Source organism: Pantherophis guttatus, chromosome 1 (genome assembly GCF_059756535.1).
Source record: "Pantherophis guttatus breed Tessera chromosome 1, ASM5975653v1, whole genome shotgun sequence".
In the NCBI taxonomy this organism is placed as follows: Eukaryota; Metazoa; Chordata; class Lepidosauria; order Squamata; family Colubridae; genus Pantherophis; species Pantherophis guttatus.
Window position 1 is genome coordinate 69,931,462 of NC_142063.1, and position 23,407 is coordinate 69,954,868.

Genomic DNA, 23,407 nt, shown 5'->3' on the forward strand with positions numbered 1-23,407 from the left:
AAAATCATTAGAAACACCAGAAATCAAATGCCAAATAAATACAAGGATTATGTAATGCACATGAATGGCGAACTAACAACACCCAATACATACGAGGAAGTGTTAAAACTTCCTCACGAAGAAAAAGAAAAATGGGAATTAGCAATGAAGAAAGAGATGGAAAGTTTACAAGGACTAAATGTATTTACACCTACATCTGCGCCTAAAGATAAGACAATTATTGGTACCAGATGGATATATAAAATTAAGAATTTAGAGGGAGGAAATACTCTGTACAAAGCTAGATTGGTTGCACAGGGTTATGCACAGAAATATCCAGAGGACTATACTGACACGTATTCCCCCACTGTAAGAACAGAGAGTGTCAAAACAGCTCTAGTGGTAGCTTCAGCACTCAATCTAGATGTATTCCAATATGACATACAGACTGCGTACCTACACGCAAAATTAGATAAAGAAATATACGTGAGAGCACCTCATAGTCCATACACAAACAGAAATGAGACTTGGTTGTTAAACAAGAGTTTATACGGGCTAAAACAATCTGGTAAACGGTGGTATGATTGTTTAGTAAAAGTACTTAAGACCATGGACTTCAACGCTACCACTGCTGATAATTGTTTCTTTATCAAGAGGGGTGATGATTATATTGAATTTGTATTGATTTATGTGGATGACATTTTATACATAGGAAAACATAAAGAAAGAAGAGAAACTTTTGTAACTAAACTAAATGAACACTTCTCATTGAAATCTTTAGGCAAGGTAAACAAATACCTTGGTGTCCAAATTAATAAAACAAAAAGGGGATTCAAACTTACCCAGAGAGATAAGATCATAGATCTTTTAAATAAATGCAACTTAAACAATGCCAAACCTTGTGATACCCCTATGCAAACTGACTTTCTAAGGAATTCTGATGAATCTTCTCCTGAGTTCAAGGACAATACATTCTATAGATCAATCATAGGTTCACTCCTTTACATATCTAATTGGACTAGACCGGACATCGCTTTACCACTCAATTTATTATCCAGGCATGTCAGCAAACCAACGATGTACCACTGGGAAGCTGTTAAAAGAATTTTAAAATATTTAAAAAGCACACTAGACTTTTGTTTAATGTTAGAACCTAATGATATTAAAGAACCAAAGCTTACGTGTTATGCAGATGCAGATTGGGCTGGAGACACCTCATGCAGAAAAAGCACATCTGGTTATGTATTTCTCTTAAATGACTGTCCAGTTTACTGGTACACTGGTAAACAAGAACTAGTGGCTACTTCAACAACAGAAGCGGAATATGTTTGTTTATCCAAGGCCGCAAATAATCTTGTATGGTTTAATGATTTAATTTCAGATGTCTGGAAAAAACCTGCTCTGCCTTTTGTTATGCATGAAGACAATAAAGCAGCCATTGAAATATCTAGGTCTGATGCCATTGGACAAAGGTCCAGACATATAGATATAAAATTTAAACATGTAAGACAATTATCTCAGGATGGATTTATTAAAGCAGTGCATTGCGACACTTCAGAACAATTAGCTGATATATTAACGAAGCCTTTACCTTCTAAACAGCATAAATACTTAACCTCTAAGTTGTATGTTTTGTATTGTCCTGAATCTGAATGTAACTGGTGTTGTATAACGAATCGGCATTTAGAGGGGGATTTGTCAGATGTAAATGCCTTATTCTCCAATGTGTAAATAGTGTACAGACAGGGTATCAGGGGTTAATTTATTCTTCACTTCTTAATGTATTCATAATTCACCACTCCCACATATAGCTCCACCCATTGTATATATAAGGAGCTACCTACACCATTTCCCTTGCTTCTATCTGTGAATATTCAGTGAATATAGAATGCCTAATGTAAATAAAAGAATATATAGTTAAATCTTTAACTCTTGTTGATCTTATTGAGTCTGATCCTGAAAATATTGCAACAATCTTACTAAAATGTATTAATTTATTATTAACACATGTATTTATTGTTACAAAAAACAATATATTCTTATTGTTGAATAAGATACATTCCTCGTAGTACTGAGAAAGCTGATAGAAAAGCAACATATATACTGAACTAACATGAGGATTTTTATGAGGGACTGCAACAACTGGATTTTAGCTGCATCATCCACATAAGTAGGGATCGGCAATTTCTGGGTTTGATCCTGACCGGCTCAAGATTGACTCAGCCTTCCATCCTTCCAAGATTGGTAAAATGGGGAACCCAGATTGTTGGGGGCAATAGGCTGATTCTATAAACTGCTTAGAGAGGGCTGTAAAATACTGTGAAGCTAAGTGCTATTGTTATTGCCATTGTCATCCACATAAGCAGGGATCAGCAATTTCTGGGTTTAGGTAGGCAATACCTTTCCCCAAGCAGCTTAAGAGTTGGAATCAAATTTTAAACATTCCCCCCAACACACATACACACTTTGACCAATTGTAAAAAAAAAAAAAAAAAAGGAGTAAAAGTCCTCTGAGAGGTAAAATGGGAGAAAAACATGACCCAAAATTATAACCCAAAATTCAAGAAAGAAAACTTCTCTTCAGAAATAGTGAAGAATAAATAATGAACATGTCCGCTTTCAGCTGTGTATTGGGTAGCATGGGTGGGGGTGGGGATTTAGAGGTAAAAGGGTAGAAGGAGGAGCCGTTTTTCAAGAATTATATTAAATAAAGAGAAACAAAATTAACAGTTTCATCTAGTGATTAAGCCATCAGGCTAGAATTCAGGAGACTGTGAATTCCTCAATAGTCCTGCCTTAGGCATGAAAACCAGCTGGGTAACTTCGGGCCAGTCAATGTCGCTCAACCCAACTCACCTCACAGGGTTATTGTTGTGAGGTAAATAGGAGAAGGAAGGAGTATTAGGTATGTTCTTAAGTTATTATTATGTTGAATTATTTATAAAAATAATAAAGGTGGGATAAGAAATAAACAAACAATTGTTAGAAAACAAACATGGGAGCAATTATTTAGAGCAGCAGTTCTGTTCTTCTCAAAATCATAAGCCCAGAACTGCTTAGGTGGGAGCAAGTTCCATTTGGATTACTTGACAGAAAGGAAGGGCTAGCTATTTCATAGGTATATGCCTCCACTCTGCTTGGATCATTCACATAAGCCCATGTCCATGGCAAAGTCATAGTTATGAAAAAGTTCACACACCAAAAAATAAAATCTAGCATTACAGTATTAATTAGTATGTAAATTGGCCTTATTTACCAATTACTTTGATTACATCTCCCAATGTTTCCAGAAAGCTGAATCCTGAGCCAACTACCTTCAGACAGACATCGTCCAAACTAGCAGCAAAGGCACTTCCCCACATCCCTGTAGAGTACACAAAACAGTGTTTGAACCTAGGCATGTTGTAAGTGGTGCTGTGAACTAGACTTTAATTTAATGTATCCTATATCCTTCTGTAGCTTCAAGAGTTAGCATGCAAGGTTATTTCAAAGGAACAGAGATAAACTAACAAAAAGATTATAATACATTGTGCTTTCAGTAATTGACTGTAAAGATACTTTTAATGGCTGACACTGGATGTAACTAGCTGCTTGGTTACTTTAAAAGATTATGTATCTTAGTGTACCATGTTTACACTTCAAAAATAAATACAGATTACACTTTCTGTCTAAAATATGCTGTATTATTTCAATTAAGAGATAGCAAAAAGTCTGCCAGTAGCTATTATTATTAACAGTGAAACATTCAAGCTTTAAAAAAGTGATATAAAAATTAATTTCAATCTGAGGTTTACCCCTGACAGCTGTATAATTTTATAACCCTTCCTCAATTTCATTCTCCAAATGTTGGAATTACAACTCTCATCAGCTTCATATATTGGATTTTATTTTCTTTAATAAAGGACAGTTTTAAAATCAAATAAGAAATACTTTGTGCAAGTTTCACTAGTGCTTGAGATGAAACTTCTGCTTCAAACAAATTGTTTTTATTCTCAAACATAGCATCTATTTGCTATTCTGGCCATTAGAAACATGTGGCTATTGTGCTGTTATAAAACAATGTGGAAATGTGAAAAATGATTTCTAGTTTGTTTAAATTTAGCAGGGTGATGAAGGATCATTTATAATAGCTGGTGAAGTGCTAAAAGTATTCAGAGGCTATAGTTAAAATGAGTTCAGCCTTCAGATTTTAATATCATGCTAGTTTCCACACACTATACTAACCCATGGTTTATTTTAACTATGGCTTATTTATAAGATGAAATAAAATAAACCACATCATGACTTAATGCTGTGTATGAACCTAGCTCAAGACTAAAAAATATCATTTAGGGATAAATGAAGAAGGGATACAGAATGTCAATTGGCCAAGGATATGCTAGATATATTGATAAGTATTTCTAAGGCTAAGCCTCACAGAACGTTAATCTTTCAATTATAGAGCTAGAAGAGACACTTCCTGCCAACTCTCAAAAAGAATCATGAATTCACCCACCTATAAAAGATCAACATACAATATAATATCATCAGATATGCAGATAAGACCATATTGTCAGAGGATTCTTTGTTACAATGCCCATAATAAAATAAGTTTAATAGCAAGTAAATCTGTATCATTGACAATATGATCTGCAAAGGTTTTTTTTTTCAATTTGAAGTTTGATCTAATCCTGGAAAAAGTTATTCAATAAAACTCCTCTGAGCTAGAAGTAAAGCTTTATAAGAAAGCTTTATGAATATATTTGCCTTTGGATTAAGTACAGTAAACTCTGAAATACGTACCCTGCAAATAGCAGATCCTGGGCTCAGGATGCTTCTTAATCAGCCGTCCCATGAAAAACTCACTATCAAAATCTTCTGTTCGAATAAAAGCACCATATTTGCGGAATCCAACTTCATATGGTGTGAACTCACACCACTCTAAAAAGAAAAACACCAGCATACTGAAAACATTAAGCAAAATCATCATGTTCCCATTCAAGCCAAAAATAAAAATTATATAGCAGGGCCACTTTGCAATATTGTGCAGCTGCTACAAAACTGCTAATTCTAAAGACATCCTAGAACAGGGGTGTCAAACTCGCGTCATCATAGCAGCGTCACATGACGTATCGTGACTTTTTCCCCCTTCACTAAACCGGGCATGGGAGTGGCCAGCACATGACGCATCGGGCCCACGGGCCGTGCGTTTGACAGCTCTGTCCTAGAAGATAAAATCTGCCCCAGATTTTATAAGAAAGAAATACACCTGCCTTATTATACCTGCAAAGTCATCACCACGAATATTGGGCCTCACATTTACAGCTGCGTAGATTGGGTAGGGATTCTGCCCATATTTCACCGCTTCCTGCTGATCAGACAATTTTGACTGGTCTTCCTAAACAAAAGAAATGAATCACATGATATATCATTTTTGCAGTGAAGTTAGAGCTCATGCCTTATGCATACATATTAGACACCTACATTCTCAATAAGAGAACAAGTTACACCCAATATGTTCCTACTGATTAGATGGCTATTGTCAGGCATAAAAGATCAGGTCCAGACATGAAGGTCCAATTAAAGTGATTTATTGCTCATAATAGTGCCTCTGCACAGGACTCTTCTCAACTAATGGTGAGCACTTGTTTGGATTTAGATAGAAAGCCACAGTTCTCTATTAATATTCCTTTAGACCGAAAAAGTGTCTGGAGAGTTAGCAGTGGCTTTGCAATATTCTCTACATTTATAAGTAAAGCAGCAAAATGTGTTTAATGAAAATCTGCAGCTTTTCAACAGGCAGTGCTCAAAGAGGAAGCCTTGTTCCATCTGTCTTGTTCTATCCTCTTTGGGCATGTAGAGACCAAGTCTTGCCTCAAAAAAAGAAACACAGTCCAAGGCAAAAGCTGTTTTTTCCCCCTATTCATGTTCTATATCCTGCCTTCAATCATCTAAACATTCAATTCAGAATTGGACTGATACTTGAGATTAGTGTTTTTAAAATAAGCAATTACTAGAATCTCTGTTTGTTTTAGGATTTCAAGGAGAAAAGAGTATTAGTATGGTTCAAGCAGGAACAAATCTGAAGGAATTTAAAACACTAAGGCTTCTAAGAAGGTAAATAATAAAGATTCCAAATTTATAAGTCTCACCTTCTGTTGCAGGAAGTACTCAATAATAAGGCCCCACAGATCGGTGAAAGATACCTTCCGCCCAGCATTTTCCATAGCATTCAGTTCCTGGAAATAGTACTTCATATGCTCTGAGGAAAAAGCTGCTACTTTACTGCTGGATATTTTATCCTGGGCATTGCTGATTGGATGCTTGAGATCCTTCTGTGACCATTCGTGGTCCTGATACAATACTGATAAACACCTACAAAAAGTTTGATGACAAATTCAATACAACAACATTGAGCTTAGCTATTTAATAGATAAAAATAGAAATCCTGGAGAGATACAAATGCCTTTTAAAAAAACAAAAATTCCTGAAGAGTAATGTCCAAGCTGAAAGGCTACTCCTAAGATTCTTAAGAGGAAATAAAATTAATCCAGACAACTATTTTAACTTTTTGTTGGTATACCTATATTTGCTTTGTTTACTACTGAGCTTCTGAAAAATATCTGTGACTCCATTTTTACTATACAATGTCCCTGCCAGGTCTGATTGACATTAAGGGGTGATTTTTTTGTTGTTGTTATTTTTATTTGGATCTTTAGTATTAGATGGGTACACTCTGAAACAGTGCAGGAAAATGATTTAAGTGTAACTGAAAACCTGTTTCCCAAGTCCAAAATTTCTCATAAGAAGGGGAAAAAATCCCCATGTCTTATTGTCCCAAAGGTGCTTTTTCAAGAGGCAACTGGACTTTCTGTTTTTTCTTTGAAGACATTTCGCTTCTCATCCATCTTCAGCTCTGACTGGATGGTGGGGAATGGAAGGATTTATACTCCTTGCAGACAGCTGGTCATTTGCATTCTTTAGAGCGTTGTTGAGGCCACCTGGAGGCCTATTTGTGTTGTCGGGGTCACCTGAGTAGTTCAAATGGCTGTGGAGCCTTCTTGTTGAAGATTTTGTTGTGGACTGGAGATAGAGGATGTCTTTCAACAGTTCCAAGAAGGCTCCACAAGGCTATTCAGGTTACTGTGTTCAACAAGGCTACTCAACTTGATGTTAAATATTGTTGCCCAACTAGGCTACACATTCACACTCAATACTCACATACACTCTCAATACAGGTGATCAGGCTGTGTTAGAGTAGGCTGAGAAGCAGACTCAGAGCATCCCCTGCTCCAACAAGAGTCATCTCGAACTTCAGGGGTCTGAGTTTATTCCAGTTTTCTCTTTATACTCAGCTTGTGTACTCTGAATCCATGTGCATGGTACATATTGCCCCTGTCTTGTCAGGAACTTCACATTCTTACTCCCTGTTCCATGACTCCATGAAAAGTGCAATCCGCTATATTCCTATGCCTACTGATGTTCTACCTGGTATCACCAACAATAAATCATTCATACACACACTCAGTATCTTTCTTTATCAGGAGAACACACGTTCCAGCAACTTTCTCAGTGAGTTCATGAAAAGGCTAACTATGGTTGTATTACCAGCCCTCTATATTCATAACTTATATTATATTTGTGATATATTCATAACATACAAAATATGTAAGAGGTGACAGCAGCAGCAGGGCAGCAGCACCGGAGGGTGGGGGTGGGGCAGAGCAGCAGTCCTCTAAATCAGTCACAGATTCTCATGTGGCCCTTTGGGAAAATTAATTCCCCATCCCTGATTCATACCATTTATGGGCTGTCCCAGTCATGCCATCTGACATGATAAATATGGGCATCATATTATCTGTCATACCATTGGCCTCCAAAATGAGAAAATAAATATAGGAGAATCATTGGAAGATAACCAAATTTTGAAAAATCTGCTTTTTCAAAAGATCTCATAGGGTTACAAACATAAAAACAAAGAAAATTAATAACTTTTCCACACCCAAGGAAAGGCAGATGGTGCATATAAAGGCACAGAATTGTGCAGTCCAAAAGAGCATATCTAAACAATTGTCAGACAAGAAAAGGAATATTATTATTGTAAGAATCTAAGTTTTGGGCTAATTATGTACTTGTTCAAGCAGTAGGTTGAAACATGATTTTAGCAAATGCTCCAAAGATCAAAACAATATGTTGTTATTATAGTTTCAATATACGAAATACCTACCATAGATACATACCATGTAGAACCAGAAATTCCAGAAAGATATGTAATAGAATCCAGAAGATTTAGCTGCTGAAGACCAAGCAAACTTCCATAAAATGATGACAGTGCTCTTACCCCTCCCCCAGATCCCAGGACTGCTACAACAGGTACCTTAAGAAAAAAGGAGAGGGGAGAAAGCTCAAATTATTATGTAAAACTCAATGAATGCACCTCTTATTAATATAGTATGATAGATCTTTGAAGAACTTTTACAAAAGGTAGTATTTTTGAGAGCTAGTGTCTCACTTAAACTGTATCTAATAATAAATCAGTATACATATTTCACTAATTCTGATTAAGTGACATACCTCATTGTTACTGAGGTCCTCTCCCAATTTGAGTATGCTGTTTAGTCCCTTAGATACGATTTTCTTTCTTTTTTCCAAAAATTCTCGCTCTTCTTTACAAAGATCAAAACCAAGACGGACATCAAGATCCTTGGTGCTAGTTTAGAGAGTAGTGGTAAAAAGAGGCAATGAAATGAGAATGTCTATTTTAAAAGTTTTATACTCCATGCAGTAACACTGGAGAAAGATCTCTCAATTATTTCTCAATTCAGGAAATGGGAAAGTTATAAATAAAGATCTCTGTTCCTAAATCCAGCTGATAGACAATAGTGAACTGAATCAAGCAATAGTCTGACTTTATATACTCCAATCCTCTATTGTGTCAGACCAAATGAAATCATATTAACTTTTTTAGTTTATTAATAAAAGAACAACAGTAACAAATACTCCAAGTTAACAGTAACTATCGCAATGTGTTACAGTGTATCATTCTAACTTTAATTATTTGGGACTGAATCAGGGGTGAAATCCAGCAGGTTCTGACAGGTTCTGGAGAACCGGTAGCTGAAATTTTGAGCAGTTCGGAGAACTGGTAGCGGAAGGTTTGAGTAGTTCGGAGAACCGGCAAATACTACCTCTGGCTGGTCCCAGAGTGGGGTGGGAATGGAGATTTTGCAATATCCTTCCCCTGGAGTGGGGAGGGAATGGAGATTTTGTAGTATCTTTCCCCTGCCACACCCACCAAGCCACACCACGCCCACCAAGCCAGGCCCACAGAATGGGTAGTAAAAAAATTTGGATTTCACCACTGGACTGAATCATGAACAAAACTATTAGAAATAAGATTTCATTTTGGATAAGATTCTTAAGCAGCAAAAATACATGTAAGTAACAAAATGGGAAATCCCACTTTGTGGATTATCAGAAGCCAAAAAGCCCAAAGGTCTTGTTTAAAAATCCTAAAACTAAATCATGACCATGTTCAAAAGGCAGAAAAAAACAAAGTGAAAAGCATATACATGGGACATCAGAAAGAGAGAGAATGAAAAGAGGGAGAAAGCGCCTTGGTGGCACAGTGGACTAAAGTGCTGTTAAGTAGCACTTAGCTGCCAGCTGCCTGCAATTACTGCAAGTTCAAATCTCACCAGGCTCAAGGTTGACTCAGCCTTCCATCCTTCCGAGGTAGGTGAAATGAGGACCCGGATTGTGGGGGCAATAAGCTGACTTTGTATAAAAAAGAACACCGCTTGGGGGTCCGAAAGCCCTACTAAGCAGGTATATACAAAAGTATGAAGGTTATTGCTTAATGCATTGTAAGCCGCCCTGAGTCTCTGGAAAAGGGCAGCATATAAATCGAACTAATAAATAAATAAATAAATAAATAAATAAATAAATAAATAAATAAATAAATAAATAAATATTTGTCTATTGATCTATCTATTGATCTATCAAAAAATCTACCTGACAAGCAAAGAAGTGACATTGGGAAATTTTGTTGCAAAATTTTTAGTGTTCAGTTAAATACAAATGCATATATATATTAATAATAATAATTTAAATGTAAAGGTTGCTTGGCTCCTAGCAACTTTTCTTTGATTTACAGCTGTAATTCCCCCCCAAAAAAATTGAAAATGAAGTCAAAGAAATGTCCAAGGAAAGTTTGTAAGTACAAGCCAGCACCCATCTGCAAAGAATGATTCACTCACATTTCTTCAGCTTTCACTTTTAGATCCACACTTAGTCCCTAAAAGAAAAGACAAGAGATTCTGAAAGAGGTTACAAGGGGGGGGGAACCCCACTGATTCAGTAATTAATTTTACAAAAGGTTTTGTTGACCTAGCTTTTCCCCAGGGTCTGGGGCCAGAATGACAATAGACTTATGTGTGCTTTATGATGTTAGATATTTTTAAAAAAAAAAAAATATTGATTTTTGTCTGTTCACTGTGTCTTTTTTCCTGTTCACCATCCAGAATATATTGGTTAAGTAACGAAGTCATATAAATTTGATAAATGGATAAATGAATGAATTGCTATCCAGGTGGTGGAATCTATGAAATATATTATAATAGAAAAAATGTTACCTTTCCAAGTGGTACGGTTATATCAACTTCCTTTCCCAGAGGTAAAAAATTCAGTGGAATAGTCCCTGATCCAAGAACAGTACTGTGTTCTTCCAATTCAGGACTCACTCCATCCTGAAAACAGAGACAGCATATTTCATATGGAAAGCATATTTGTAAGCATCCTAAAAACTGAATGTGCAGTCTGTTCCTCACCTGAAGGACTGTAATAGTTCTTTCCAGCTCCACACTCAATTCTGAGCACATCTGTTTGCCTATGTGAAAGACAAGTGGGATCCCACAGGACTGATCGGAGTTTGGCTTGCATGGCTCACTTAACCGTTTCTCATAAGATCCAGGAAGTGAAAGCCTGAACTGACTGCTTTCTGAAATGACAGTAAGAATTTAGAATTGAGGGGGGAAACAGGATTGTCAGACTCCAAAAACAAGAAAGACATGCAACATTTCTTTTGAGTAGTTTTCTTTATTGTCCCCCATTTATAGACATAAATCTTGCCAAACTAAAGCAACTACTTGCATCATTAAAGATATACTCTAAAAACATTTAGGGAGGAGATATCTTGCCCTCTTTCTCTCAACCAAACTCTCTCAATCTAAATGCAATCCCTCTCTCCTGGGATTCCACCACAAGGATAGACTATAAACAGGAGGGAATCCAAAGAAGGAAGAGCAAAATGGCACACTGTTATTGTATATTGTATAACTGATCTTAATCTCTGCTTAGTTGATCATAGAATCATAGATGTATGAGTGGAAAATGACCTTGGAGATCATTTAGTCAAACATTCTGCCCTATGTCTACATTAATTAATATGCATCCCTGACACATCTCGGTTTGGTTTAAATGTTTCCACTAAAAGTGGAATAGGTGTGCTATTACCTGAGGCAGCATTTTCAGCTGGGATTCAACAAGAGGTGGCTAGGAGTTTTATGAGACTGTAATTGCTGAAAAAAACCCATTTTTTTAAACTTTACATACTGTGCAATGTTAGCACTCACAACATTGGGAATTTTTACAAGACACAACTTGGCTGTTGGCCTGCCACTTTGCTGTTTTTCTAGTTGTAAAATATTTTTTACATTCTACAGTAGGTTAAGAAGTAAATTGTACTATGAAGTATTCATATATATTTTTTTGCAATTTCTATTCAGGGTTCCCTGCAACCTGAATATTATTTCAAATAATATTCCTTCAGGATAAAAAGATTGAGAAAGGCTTCCTGAGGCATTCTGTTACATTATACAGAACATTAATTCATAAAATACATAACTGACGACTTATGAATTAAAATGTTCATTGTGTTTGAAATAAAGAAATATCATTTAAATTCAATTAAAGCTAGAAGCTAATTCTGTTAACTAACTTTTCTGTCTAAGAATATTATAATCAAGAAAAAATAGAATATCACACTTGTAAATTTTAAGGTTTTCTCTCAAATAAATGGATTAACATCTCTCTTCCATGTTTATATAGCATTTCATTAATTCCTAAATGGTGGACCGGAGGGAATACATCAACTGGAAAGGAAAATAAATTCTCAAAGAAGACCACACATCCATGCAAAGTAAAATAGAAAAATAAAATCATCTCTATCTTACAGATTGGGGGAGAAGCAACATGATGGAAATTTTAGGGAAGAAATTCATCCAGACTTGCCCAGTTACATCATACATATAAGCAGAAGAAGCCCATTGAAACAAACATAACTTTGATTCAAAAGAAAATTTCACATATCCTCAAAACTAACTGAGCACAAGTTGTTTTCTCTTTCTTACGCATACTTCTAATTTTCATTCATTCACACCTCTGCTTTCTTTTAGTCTGAGAAAACTCCACGTAACCAATAAAATTATACTTCATTTGATCTGATTCCACTGTTCTTTTTTAGAATCACCACACTTGAATTTCCCTTCATTTAAAGTCCTGCACCTGTATTAATTCACTGAGTTCCTAGATACAAGCAGAATAATGAATTATTTATCAGAAAATTATGAGGAAAGAAAAAAATATAACAAAACAGACCTACCTTGTTCTCTCATCTTTGTATTTTGATCATTGTTAATTCTCCCTTGCAAGTAAAGGCAAGGATAAGCCTATGTGGAAAGAAATAATTAGGAATGAATATTGGTTTTGGAAACTGGATCTCCATTCGACTAAGTTCTAGAATAATTAATGCAGAAAAAATAGTTTGAATTGTCATGTTTGGGAATGTAAAGTAAGTGTGTTTTTCCATTGGCTAGCTAATTAATTATATTTAAAGATCACTGGAAATAATGTTTACTGTTCTCATGTTTTTTGCACTTCAAAAAAAAATAGCTATCAGGCACAGGTAACACAATGCAAAGTTTTCCATTTGGAAAAAGCCTACTAAAATAACATTCACTTCAGTGAAAAGGATATTTACCTCTGTGTCTGTATGAAATATAATTCAGTTACTTGGAAAATTCATTTATAGAGCAATGGTTTTCATCTTATGTTTTGTGGCAGTTGAGTCTGTTGAGAAGCTTAATGAGGATGCCATTCTAAGAGAACTGACTATTCAAATAAATCATGTCCCAAAGGTTTTTTTAAAAAAATTAGCACAGAAGTTTTACAGAACAGACAAATCAATCTAGAAGAGGTTATGTGGAGATATAAAAGAACTGGAGAGGATTTTTGTAATCAATTTACTATTCTGTTATACTTTATTAAAATTACAGGTTTTCCTTTGTTGATGACAATAAATACCCTTACTATGAGTTTTATACATTTCAGAGTGCTTGACAAAAGATTTTAATAGCTGCAGCAGATGAAGAATGCTTTGAATTTGAGAAATATTCTACTGTCAAGACTACAAGCCCTAACTTTATAATGCCACAATAAATGATAATTATAAAGTAGACACTACTCCAATTTATTAGAGACTTACCACCAGGACCCCATTTGTGATAATTTCACCAGGAGGATCAGAACTATGAATATAAAAGTATTACCATGAACAGCAAGAAAATATTTTACATGAATTATTCTGTTACTTTTTGAGCTCTTTAATTTATATCAGAGGTGGTATTCAGCAGGTTCTGACCAGTTCTGGAGAACCGGTAGTGGAAATTTTGAGTAGTTTGGAGAACCGGTAAACACCACCTCTGGCTGGCCCTGCCCCCTTCTATTCTCTGCCTCCCAAATCCCAGCTGATCTGGAGGAAATGGGGATTTTGCAGTATCCTTCCCCTGGAGTGGGGGAGGAAATGGAGATTTTACAGTATCCTTCCCCTGCCCACCAAGCCATGCCACGCCTACAGAACCAGTAGTAAAAAAAAATTGAATCCCACCACTGCTTAAGATTATGATAGTTGTTTCCCATGAATGATAACTCCATTAAGTCCCAGCCAGAATACATGAGAGACACTGTAATCCAAAATTATAGTCTTTAATTTCCTACAGATATTTTGCCATTAACATTTTTTTTAAAAAAAATTGCAAATACTGCATATTGAGGATCAGCAGAAATGACACCTTAAGATTATTTTCTATGAATGGATCAATCATCTATTTATTTCTCCTCCAGAAAAAATAACATGGGGTGGGGGGGGAGACTCACATGTCTCAATAGCAATCCTATGCCATTTACAAGCAATTAAGATCCTGCTTATTTTTGCTTCTGAAGAGGAAAGAACTGTAATTTTTTCTTCATCCTTTTCACAAAGTTTTATATGCGCAGGCAACATCATGGTATTGTTAATAAGCATTTGTGTCCTATAGTTTTCCTTTGCAAACACTGATTTTTTTTTTTAATTAAGCCTGTACAGATCAGTCAGGATTTGCTTCACCAATCTGTTTTGGCAAAGATCAAAATAAAGCCAATTTATTTCAACAAGGTACTTTGATTTGATATCAGGAGCTTCTTCTGCACAAAAACTGTTTCTATCCAATAAAGTAACACATCTGTCTTTTCGTTTACAAGTGTGGCATCACTTCACAATTCTATTTTATAAAGGTTGTGTGCTTAAAAACCTTTCAGGAGGGAGGGGAACCACAGGAGACTTGAAAAACCTCAAAATTAATTAGTCCTATTAATCTTTTAGATGCAAGGCATAAATGAATTTATTAGAGCACTTCCCAATTTAGAACCCTAGACTGCATGACTAGAAAATACAACAGTCCTTACCTTTTCTCCATAAAAAATTCTACATCCAATTCTTCCTTATCCTGGAGATAAATAGATATTATATTAATATACTAAATAATAATGATGATGATGATGATGATGATATTATGGATGAAACATGTAACAGTGATGCCCATTGTCATCGGGGCACTTGGTACCATGTCCAAGAATTTTACAAAACACATCAAGAAATTGCAGCTTCCTGCAATAACACCACTGGAACTGCAAAAAATTGTGCTACTTGGAACATTGTATATTTTAAGAAGATACTTGGTTGATACTTAGGACGCTGGCAGAAACCCATATCAACCATTAGCACCAGTCAATCATATTTGTGACATATTTTTAAATGTTCAGTTGACTGAGTTTCATGTTTAAATAATAATAATAATAATAATAATAATAATAATAATAATAATAATAATAATAATTTTACAAGACACATCAACAAATTGCAGCTTCCTACAATAACACCAGCAGAACTGCAAAAAACTGCGCTACTTGGAACATCGTACATCTTAAGAAGGTACTTGGTTGATACCTAGGATGCTGGCAGCAACCTGTATCAACCATTAGCACCAGTCAATGGTATTTGTGATGCATTTTTGAATGTTCAGTTGACTGAGTTTCATGTTTAATGACTAAAGTAAATAATAATAATAATAATAATAATAATAATAATAATAATAATAACCCCTCCGAGGAGCTCTACCTTGTCGTGGTGGAGGGGCTTGCGTGCTCTAGTGATCCTAAGGGCTATGCTGAACAGGTGCAACCATATCAGACAGACCTTAGGTGAAGAGCTAGACAAAATTTGCTCCACAACCCATTCAAACATGGTGAATACGAAAAAAATGAAATTTATGCCTGCTGAACCGTCGCCCGGATTAACAAGGGTTCCGTTGGATGCTATGGCTCCTGGGCATTCTACGCAAAATGAGTTACAGGGCTCAGCTCCCTATGCTAGGCAACCAGGGCATGGAGCTAACAAGCTACTGGAAGAAAAACCCAAAAAGTGAAAAATCTGGACTAGGGAAGAAAACACCTCTATTATGGAAGCTTACTATCAGTCTGAGCCAGCAAAACATGGATAGCAATACCCAAAGGGCTACCTCGCTATTTAGAAATTCTAAATTTACCGGACTTGAACATTTTGACTCTACAAAAAAACCACCCTACTCGGAACAGCTTACATCCTCCGACGATACCTTAACAGTTCCTAGGCCCTTGGTTAGGACTCGAGCTGCTGAGCTATTAACCAGCCTCAAAGGCTGTGAATCTCACCAAAGATTAACAACAACAACAACAACAACAACAATAATAATAATAATACATTGGACTAAAGAACTAGATATAATTCTGAATATATTTGCATAATTTTCACAGGCTGCTCTGATCCAAACATTAAAATAAATTTGATAAAATAAGGTTTCAGTAAAAAAAATTCTAGCAGAAGTTTCATTTGTCTGCCAAATATATTATGCAATATCAATTGCAAAGTTAATAAAAAGTGCAAATAAACTTCACATAGTAAAGAAGATGTTGTTTCCAGTTTTACATTCCTTGAAAATTAAGTCAACCCAAAAGCTACCAATAATAGAGAGTTTAGGGGAAAAAATTGTAGGCAGGGCTCCATAATTTCCAAATAGTGCAAATGAACATCCAAATTGAGGGATCCCATTTGGTCCTCCAAGCATCAAAACTCATTAAAAAATTATATTATTCAGCTATAAATTTCTCCCTGCAACAGGAGGAAGACAGCTAATGTGATGATTAAAATATTCATTAGTCATGGCCAATGTTAAGTATTCAGAAGCAAAATCAAGTTTAAACCTGACTTTTTAATGCACTGAGCAACAAAAAAAACCCTAACCTCTTTTAGCTTGAAAGTGTTTTTCAGTGAATGGCCGACCTGAATCCCTGTAACATCAAACACGACGGAAGTAAGCTCATCACTTATAAGAACATCTTCATCAAACAGAGTCAGTTCAAGAGTGTTCTAAAAAAAAAAAAAAGAAACAGGGCAAAAGGTAACAAGTAGATAAATAATGTTGTGCATTAAGGACAGGACAGTATGATGCTTCAGGGAGAAAAAAAGTAAAATGTTTTGAGTTTCAAAAATATACAAATTGCAGGTTTTACATACTCCGTTATAGATTTGGGCTTTTTAATAGAACATGTTTTAATATGTCATCCCACTCCACAGGTACAGAATTTGATAAGTAGGAGTGGATAAAAATAAGAAAACAAATCATAATTGTTTTAATTTCTGCATTATAGGTTATATTTAGAAGTAGGCAAGCTTTCCTATGTTAAATGTATGGCAAGCTGATTATCTGCAATAGGGTACAATATGTTTAAAAAGGTGAACTAGGCAAGTCGTCCTTTGCAAAATGTTTTGTTTTTTTCTGGTTTGTAGCAAAAATTGAAGTCTTAAGTTAATTGATTCTATCATGACAGTCTATAATGCTATCAGAATGTGAACCTAAATAACTTTTCTGTTAATTTTTTTTCTAAAAGACACAATATGCTATAAATTCTTCTCCCTTGTTTAGGTGATTTTGCACTTATGTAAGGTGGTTTTGCACTTGGACTTAGATAAAAGTTGAAATCATTATGCCAATAAGAGATGGTGAAAAAGTGTGGATAACACAGGATTTATTTTTGCTGTGATAAATAGGCCAAATTCTGATTCTGATTCTTTCTTCTGCTTTTAAGAGTAGCCCTGATCTATTAGCACTATCTGACTTAGTTATAATGATTCATGACATGCAACAAGAGTAAGAAGCAGAAAAATGAATGTGAAAAAAAGTTACAAGAGATCAAAGCCAGAGGAGTGTATTGGAGGCTACCGATATGTTCTATTTTCTATTCTATCATTTTCTATTAGGCCTTTTTTTGGTTTCCATAAATATAAGTTTTTCCCTTCTACTTATTGTTCCATTTCAACAGTGGAATCCTTTACTTTGATTGCGTCGTGTATCCTGTACTGAAAAGTTTCATTCCATTCTGGATCACTGGAGTTGTCAATAACTTGAGTTCGGTAAATAACAGGTGATGCAGTTGGCAGATGCAATTCCACATAACAGTCAGCTTTGGACACTAAATGAAAAGGACAGATATGGACAGGATTGTTAAATTAGGAAAGTCATCTATCTTTACATTTGGTCCTTCCTAATTTGTACAGGCCAGCCGAAAAGGATAGTTGAAAACTGATAACTCTTCAAATCCCCATGTTAAATAACTTGCAGTCACATTCTATTTGCGAATGATGTTTAAGTAGATGGTGATTCAATTTTCATTAATTTCTATATAACACTTGTCTGGATTTTGTTCAATTTAGACTAAAGCTTAGTTTTGGAATCCTGTAAGATTATCTTTTCCTGGAATTAGAAAAGGAGAGAACTCTATTTCTCTTTTACTTCTAGTGGACCTTTCAAAAGTTTTGAATCCAATCAATTACAGTATCTTGTTTTCCTCTTCAGCTGTATTCTACTGATAATAGAAAATAATTCTCTGTCAGGCCTGGAAGCCATCTTTTGCACTAGGCCTTCAGACCTGCCAGGTTTACTACTGTGGGAAACAGGGAGGGGGTGGAGCCAGGGTGCTGTATAGTCATAATAACATTCCTTTCTCAGAAAGTCAAGGACAAATTGCCCTGCACCTGGAAGGCTGGACCTGGGAGGCATCTCCAGTTGGGACGATGTTTGATTGGACCATGTGATGGACTTGTGGGTGTTGGGCAAGGACTTGAACTTTTCTTTGGGTGGGGAAAACCTGGAAATTTTCAGATTCGGGTTTTCCCAAATGTGCCAATATGACATCTCTAATAAATTGGAACTTTGAGGAACTTCAAGTGTCAGAGTTTTCTTTTGTTGGGGGTATTACTTGGAATCCTGACATTCTCCTTAATTAAGCATTGGTTATATTAATTTTATTTATTCACTTATAATTATAGGTCCCTGTTTGGCTACTGCTTTTCACTAGTATTAAACTTCTTTTTATGGTTTCTGTATATTCTAAGCCACAGTGAATAACTTCTTAATTGGTAGAATGGAAAAATTGAGTATTTTCTTAAATGTTTAAAATATATATTTATTTATTTATTTATTTAAATTTGATTTATATGCCGCCCTTCTCCAGAGACTCAGGGCGGCTTACAATGCGTTAAGCAATAGCCTTCATACTTTTGTATATTTATACAAAGTCAGCTTATTGCCCCCACAAACTGGGTCCTCAATTTACCTACCTTAGAAAGGATGGAAGGCTGAGTCAACCTTGAGCCTGGTGAGATTCGAACTTACAGTAATTGCAGACAGCTGGATGTTAATTACAATGCATTAGTCTGCTGAACTATCCAGCAGACTATTCTTTGAAATTCTCATGTTTAGTAGTCAAATACAAATACTGTCTCATACTGTGACTCTATTGTTACAGGAAAAAAAATTCTATTTATTATTTATTCACCATGGCTTATACTGAGCATCAGAAAAAGGCATATTTAAGTAATCAAACTTATATAAAGCACATTTGCATTTTTTTCTCTTTTTACCTGTTCACTTTATTCTGGATTTAGGTACATTTTTGCAGTATTTAAATATCAGATTATTTTTACAGGAAAAACATAGCTTAAAAAAAGTTTTTAAAAAGAATACAATGTGTGAACATCCTAAAAGAAAAGGAACACCATAGCCAGCCCCTCATCATCACTAGGGGGGAAAAATTCTCTGTATACGGGACAGGACTACAAGAAAGAGTTATGACCTAGCTTTTTGAAAGTTAAAGATAAAAGATAGCTTTGAGCCAGGCTGACTCTTGGTGATTACACCATATTCATGTTCCAGTCTAAGTTTAGGGGAGAATAACCATGCTTATTCCTGTATAAGGTATCCGACATGCTTCATGTTCAACCAATTCTCAGACTACAAATGCTTCCCTATTCCTATACTACACTTCAGATCATATGCCAAAAGAAAGCTTTCAGAGCAGGTATAAAAAGGTAAAGGTAAAGGTTCCTCTCGCACGTATGTGCTAGTCATTCCTGACTCTAGGGGGTGGTGCTCATCTCCATTTCAAAGCCAAAGAGCCAGCGCTGTCCGAAGACGTCTCCATGGTTATGTGGCTGGCATGACTAAATGCCAAAGGCGCACAGAACGCTGTACAGACTACCCAAAAAATAAACAGAGAGCCAGTTTGGATGTAGTGGTTAAGGCATCAAGCTAGAAACTTGGAGACTGTGAGTTCTAACCCTGCCTTAGCCACAAAGCCAGCTGTGTGATCTTGGGCCACTAACTTTCTTTCAGTCTTTGGAAGTAGGCAGTGGCGAACCACTTTTGAACACTTTGCCAAGACCACTGCAGACAATTGCCAGGAAATTAAAAACTGATTCAAAGACACAGACACACAGACACACACACAGACACACACATGGCAAACATAGTATACCTCTTAATCCTTCTTAAAAAAGCTTTGCCTTTTCCTGAGGTCACACAACAGCTGTGAAATCCATGGAACGTTCTTATCCCTCACTATTCGCTATGACTAGGACTACTGATTTAAGAAACTGTCCATCCCTGATCACAGTCGGTTTTCTATCAAATATATTATAAAGGTGCATCCAAATGAGAAACTAAACGTCTCCAGATACTTACATAAATCTGTTCCTTTAATGTTCCTGGCTCTGAGGACTTTTACAGTGAGATTGTAATAAGGGTGCTTTTCACGCTGCAAAAATAATTCGTCCAAATATTAACATGCAAGAGCTGCTATATCTGGTGACCTTAATTATCTTACTGACCTCTCTGTAGAAAATAACACACATGGATGGATTCCCAATATCAATCCCTTGCTATTTTTACCTAACGCCATCCAAGGTTTAAACACATGCCAAACAGAAATAGATCAAGTGGGTACATATCCTTCAAGGGTTTCTAAAATCCACTTATTTAAATTCTCAGGCAAGGACATTTATATGGCATATTGCAATAGTCATGAACATTGCTTGGATTTATTCATGGCCATGCATTCATAATTTACTTTCCTATCAGTAATTCTGTTTATATTTTACCATACCTATTTTACTTCTTTCAAGATTTGCTTAAGCAGGTAGAAATCCTTCCAAATTGAAGTAATCCCTTCCACCCCCGTAAAGATAAGTATAGTTGGACCACACTGATATCAGGATGGGAGACTTTGAAGCTAGACAGGAACGTTGAAAAAGCCAGTGGCAAACCACTCCTATATTGCTGTTAAGAAAACTTTAAGGATACTTCCATTCATACAATCATTAAAAGTCAATCTTAACCTAAGGGACACTTTGCCATTTATATACTGTTTAGTTACAATGAAAGTTATGATTACTCAATCATTTTATCGAAATAATACTGAACACTACCAGATACGGTAGATGGAAATGTAACAGGTTCCTGGGAAAGATCTGAAAAAAGATAAGTCTCCTTACCCCCACTTCATGTCTCAATTTCATTTCCTTCATTAGGAATAACAAATACACCAGGGGCCCCTTTCCCAGCCATCCACTGAGAAGAACGGCAGTGATACTGGCCAAACTGGCAGGCCAGCAGCAACTTATGATGGAATCTGCCTTAAAAACTATTGGCTAGTAGTAGCTTTCATTGAAGTCAGCATTTTAAAAAAGGAAATTTGTACTGAACATTGTGAATTATGAAGGATTATGAAGCTGCCCAATTTATCTAACAAAAACTGTGCGGGACACATAAGGAAGTATTCAAAATACAACGGCTGTAAATTATGAACAAGTGGAGGCTGTACAAGAGTCAAAGTCAGGTTGGGACACGCTGACTTCAACAGCAGTCATTATGCAACTTGTATCAGATGTAATTCTTCAGGAGTATTTCTAAATTCTGAAGATGTAACCTTTAGATGTAAAGATTACACCTTTAGAACGTCTTTAGAAACGAACAATTAAAACCTGAGGAATTAAAGAAGCAGCCGATCTCCTGTGAGTGAAGAGTCTCGCCTAAAATGGGGAGCGGGATCAGCCCAATTTCTTCAAGGCTCAACCTTCGGCGAAGGTAAAAAGTGAGCTCGCGCAAAGAGCGAAGCCAAAACGAGACCGGCTTCGTTATGATCCACACTCCCGGGTTGTTGTTGTTTTTTTTTTTTTTTTTTTTTTAAAAGCCTTTGCTTGCTCCTAGAGGCGCCTTTCTCTCAAGTTACCTCAGTTTTTCCTCGTCCTTCAACTTAAAAAAAAGCGAAGGCGGGGGGGAGGGAAAGGAAAGAAGGAAGGAAAGAAGGAAAGGAAGGAGAGGAAAGAAAGAAGGAAAGGAAGGAAGGAAGAAAAGAAAGAAGGAAAGGAAGGAAGGAAGGAATGAAAGAAAGAAGGAAAGAAGGAAAGGAAGGAAAGAAGGAAGGAAGGAGAAGAAGGAAAGAAGGAAAGGAAGGAGAGGAAAGATAGAAGGAAAGGAAGGAAGGAAGAAAAGAAAGAAGGAAAGAAGGGAAGGAAGGAAAGAAGGAGTGAAAGAAAGAAGGAAAGAAGGAAAGGAAGGAGAGGAAGGAAAGAAGGAAAGGAAGGGAGGGAGGGAGGAAGGAAGGAAAGGAAGAAAGGGAAGGGAAGGAAGAGAAAGAAAGAAAGAAAGAAAGAAAGAAAGAAAGAAAGAAAGAAAGAAAGAAAGAAAGAAAGAAAGAAAGAAAGAAAGAAAGAAAGAAAGAAAGAAAGAAAGAACTGACGCGGCTGCCAATTCCTTAAGCCCTTGCGCGGACTTCTGCTTGGGAAAGGCTGCCCGTCGCATCACAGCCCACATTACCCGCCAGTGATAGAGGCCAGTTTCTTTCCTTTCCTTCCCTTCGAGGAGGGCTGCGGCCACGAGGGGCAACATTCGGGGCGGCAGCCGGCCCAACAGCGTTTGGCGGAACATGACGAGACTTGGCTCGCCTCCGTCTTCGGGACCTGGCGGTTCTCGATCTACTTCGCGGCCAAGGACTCCAGGCGCGGAGCGAGAGGCGGGAAGGGGGAGGCGGGGGGCGTGGCTTGGAGCAGAGCAAGTGCGGGTCCCCTCTGGCTGGCGCGCTTGGGCTTCAGCGGCGAAGCTTCAGCTGCAGAGACTGAGAAAGGGACCCCTTTCGTTTTCTTTCCCCTTGGTCAAGCTTGTTCTTCCAGAGTTTGGGCAACTTTAGCACCGGCGGGGTTTTACCTTTCCTGCAAAACAACCGCCTCCCCGGAAGTTTGGATTCGTGACATAATAATTCAGGATGACAGGAGCACTGCGGCGTTTGCAAGATGTTATCCTACCTAAGTACATGCACGAACGCACATACCCAAATAAGAATGTATTTATTTATTCATTCATTCATTCATTTTACTTTACTTTTCCGAACTGGCTGGATCAACAGTTTCTGTACAATGGCTGTACAATGCACCCATCAATAAATCACAGCATTCCCCAACCCTCACTAAAATAAAAACACTATATAGAATTAATATAAATAAAGGGTTGGCTATTATTCGTTGTTGGGATGATTTTCAGTGCCTTCCAGGAGACCAGAACTGAATTGGACAAGTATATCTGGAGAAATGGCAAGGTATTTCCTGATACGGGAGTGAGCCACCTTAGAGAAGACCTGCCTTCTGGCCCAAATGCTTTTACCTTTCACGAATGGGATTTAAGGTGTTGGAATAAGGAAGGACAGA

The 23,407-nt window shown here is 36.6% G+C and overlaps 1 protein-coding gene across 1 annotated transcript in view; it reads right to left on the reverse strand.

Moving 5' to 3' along the window:
* The window catches only part of LOC117665639 (cytosolic phospholipase A2 zeta), a 35,382-nt gene extending 12,650 nt beyond the window's left edge, over nt 1–22,732 (reverse strand). Inside the window, exons 1-16 of the mRNA XM_034417776.2 lie at nt 22,524–22,732; nt 20,391–20,463; nt 17,705–17,841; nt 16,613–16,738; nt 14,740–14,780; nt 13,502–13,544; nt 12,620–12,686; nt 10,788–10,957; nt 10,593–10,706; nt 10,218–10,255; nt 8,533–8,668; nt 8,199–8,335; nt 6,111–6,333; nt 5,242–5,356; nt 4,762–4,899; nt 3,236–3,343 (exon numbers count right to left, since the gene is read on the reverse strand). Coding sequence (XP_034273667.2) covers nt 3,236–3,343; nt 4,762–4,899; nt 5,242–5,356; nt 6,111–6,333; nt 8,199–8,335; nt 8,533–8,668; nt 10,218–10,255; nt 10,593–10,706; nt 10,788–10,957; nt 12,620–12,686; nt 13,502–13,544; nt 14,740–14,780; nt 16,613–16,738; nt 17,705–17,841; nt 20,391–20,463; nt 22,524–22,634 — 1,777 coding nt within the window. The 5' untranslated portion in view covers nt 22,635–22,732. The remainder of the gene's footprint in view (nt 1–3,235; nt 3,344–4,761; nt 4,900–5,241; nt 5,357–6,110; nt 6,334–8,198; nt 8,336–8,532; nt 8,669–10,217; nt 10,256–10,592; nt 10,707–10,787; nt 10,958–12,619; nt 12,687–13,501; nt 13,545–14,739; nt 14,781–16,612; nt 16,739–17,704; nt 17,842–20,390; nt 20,464–22,523) is intronic.
* Between the last annotated feature and the right edge of the window lie 675 nt (nt 22,733–23,407).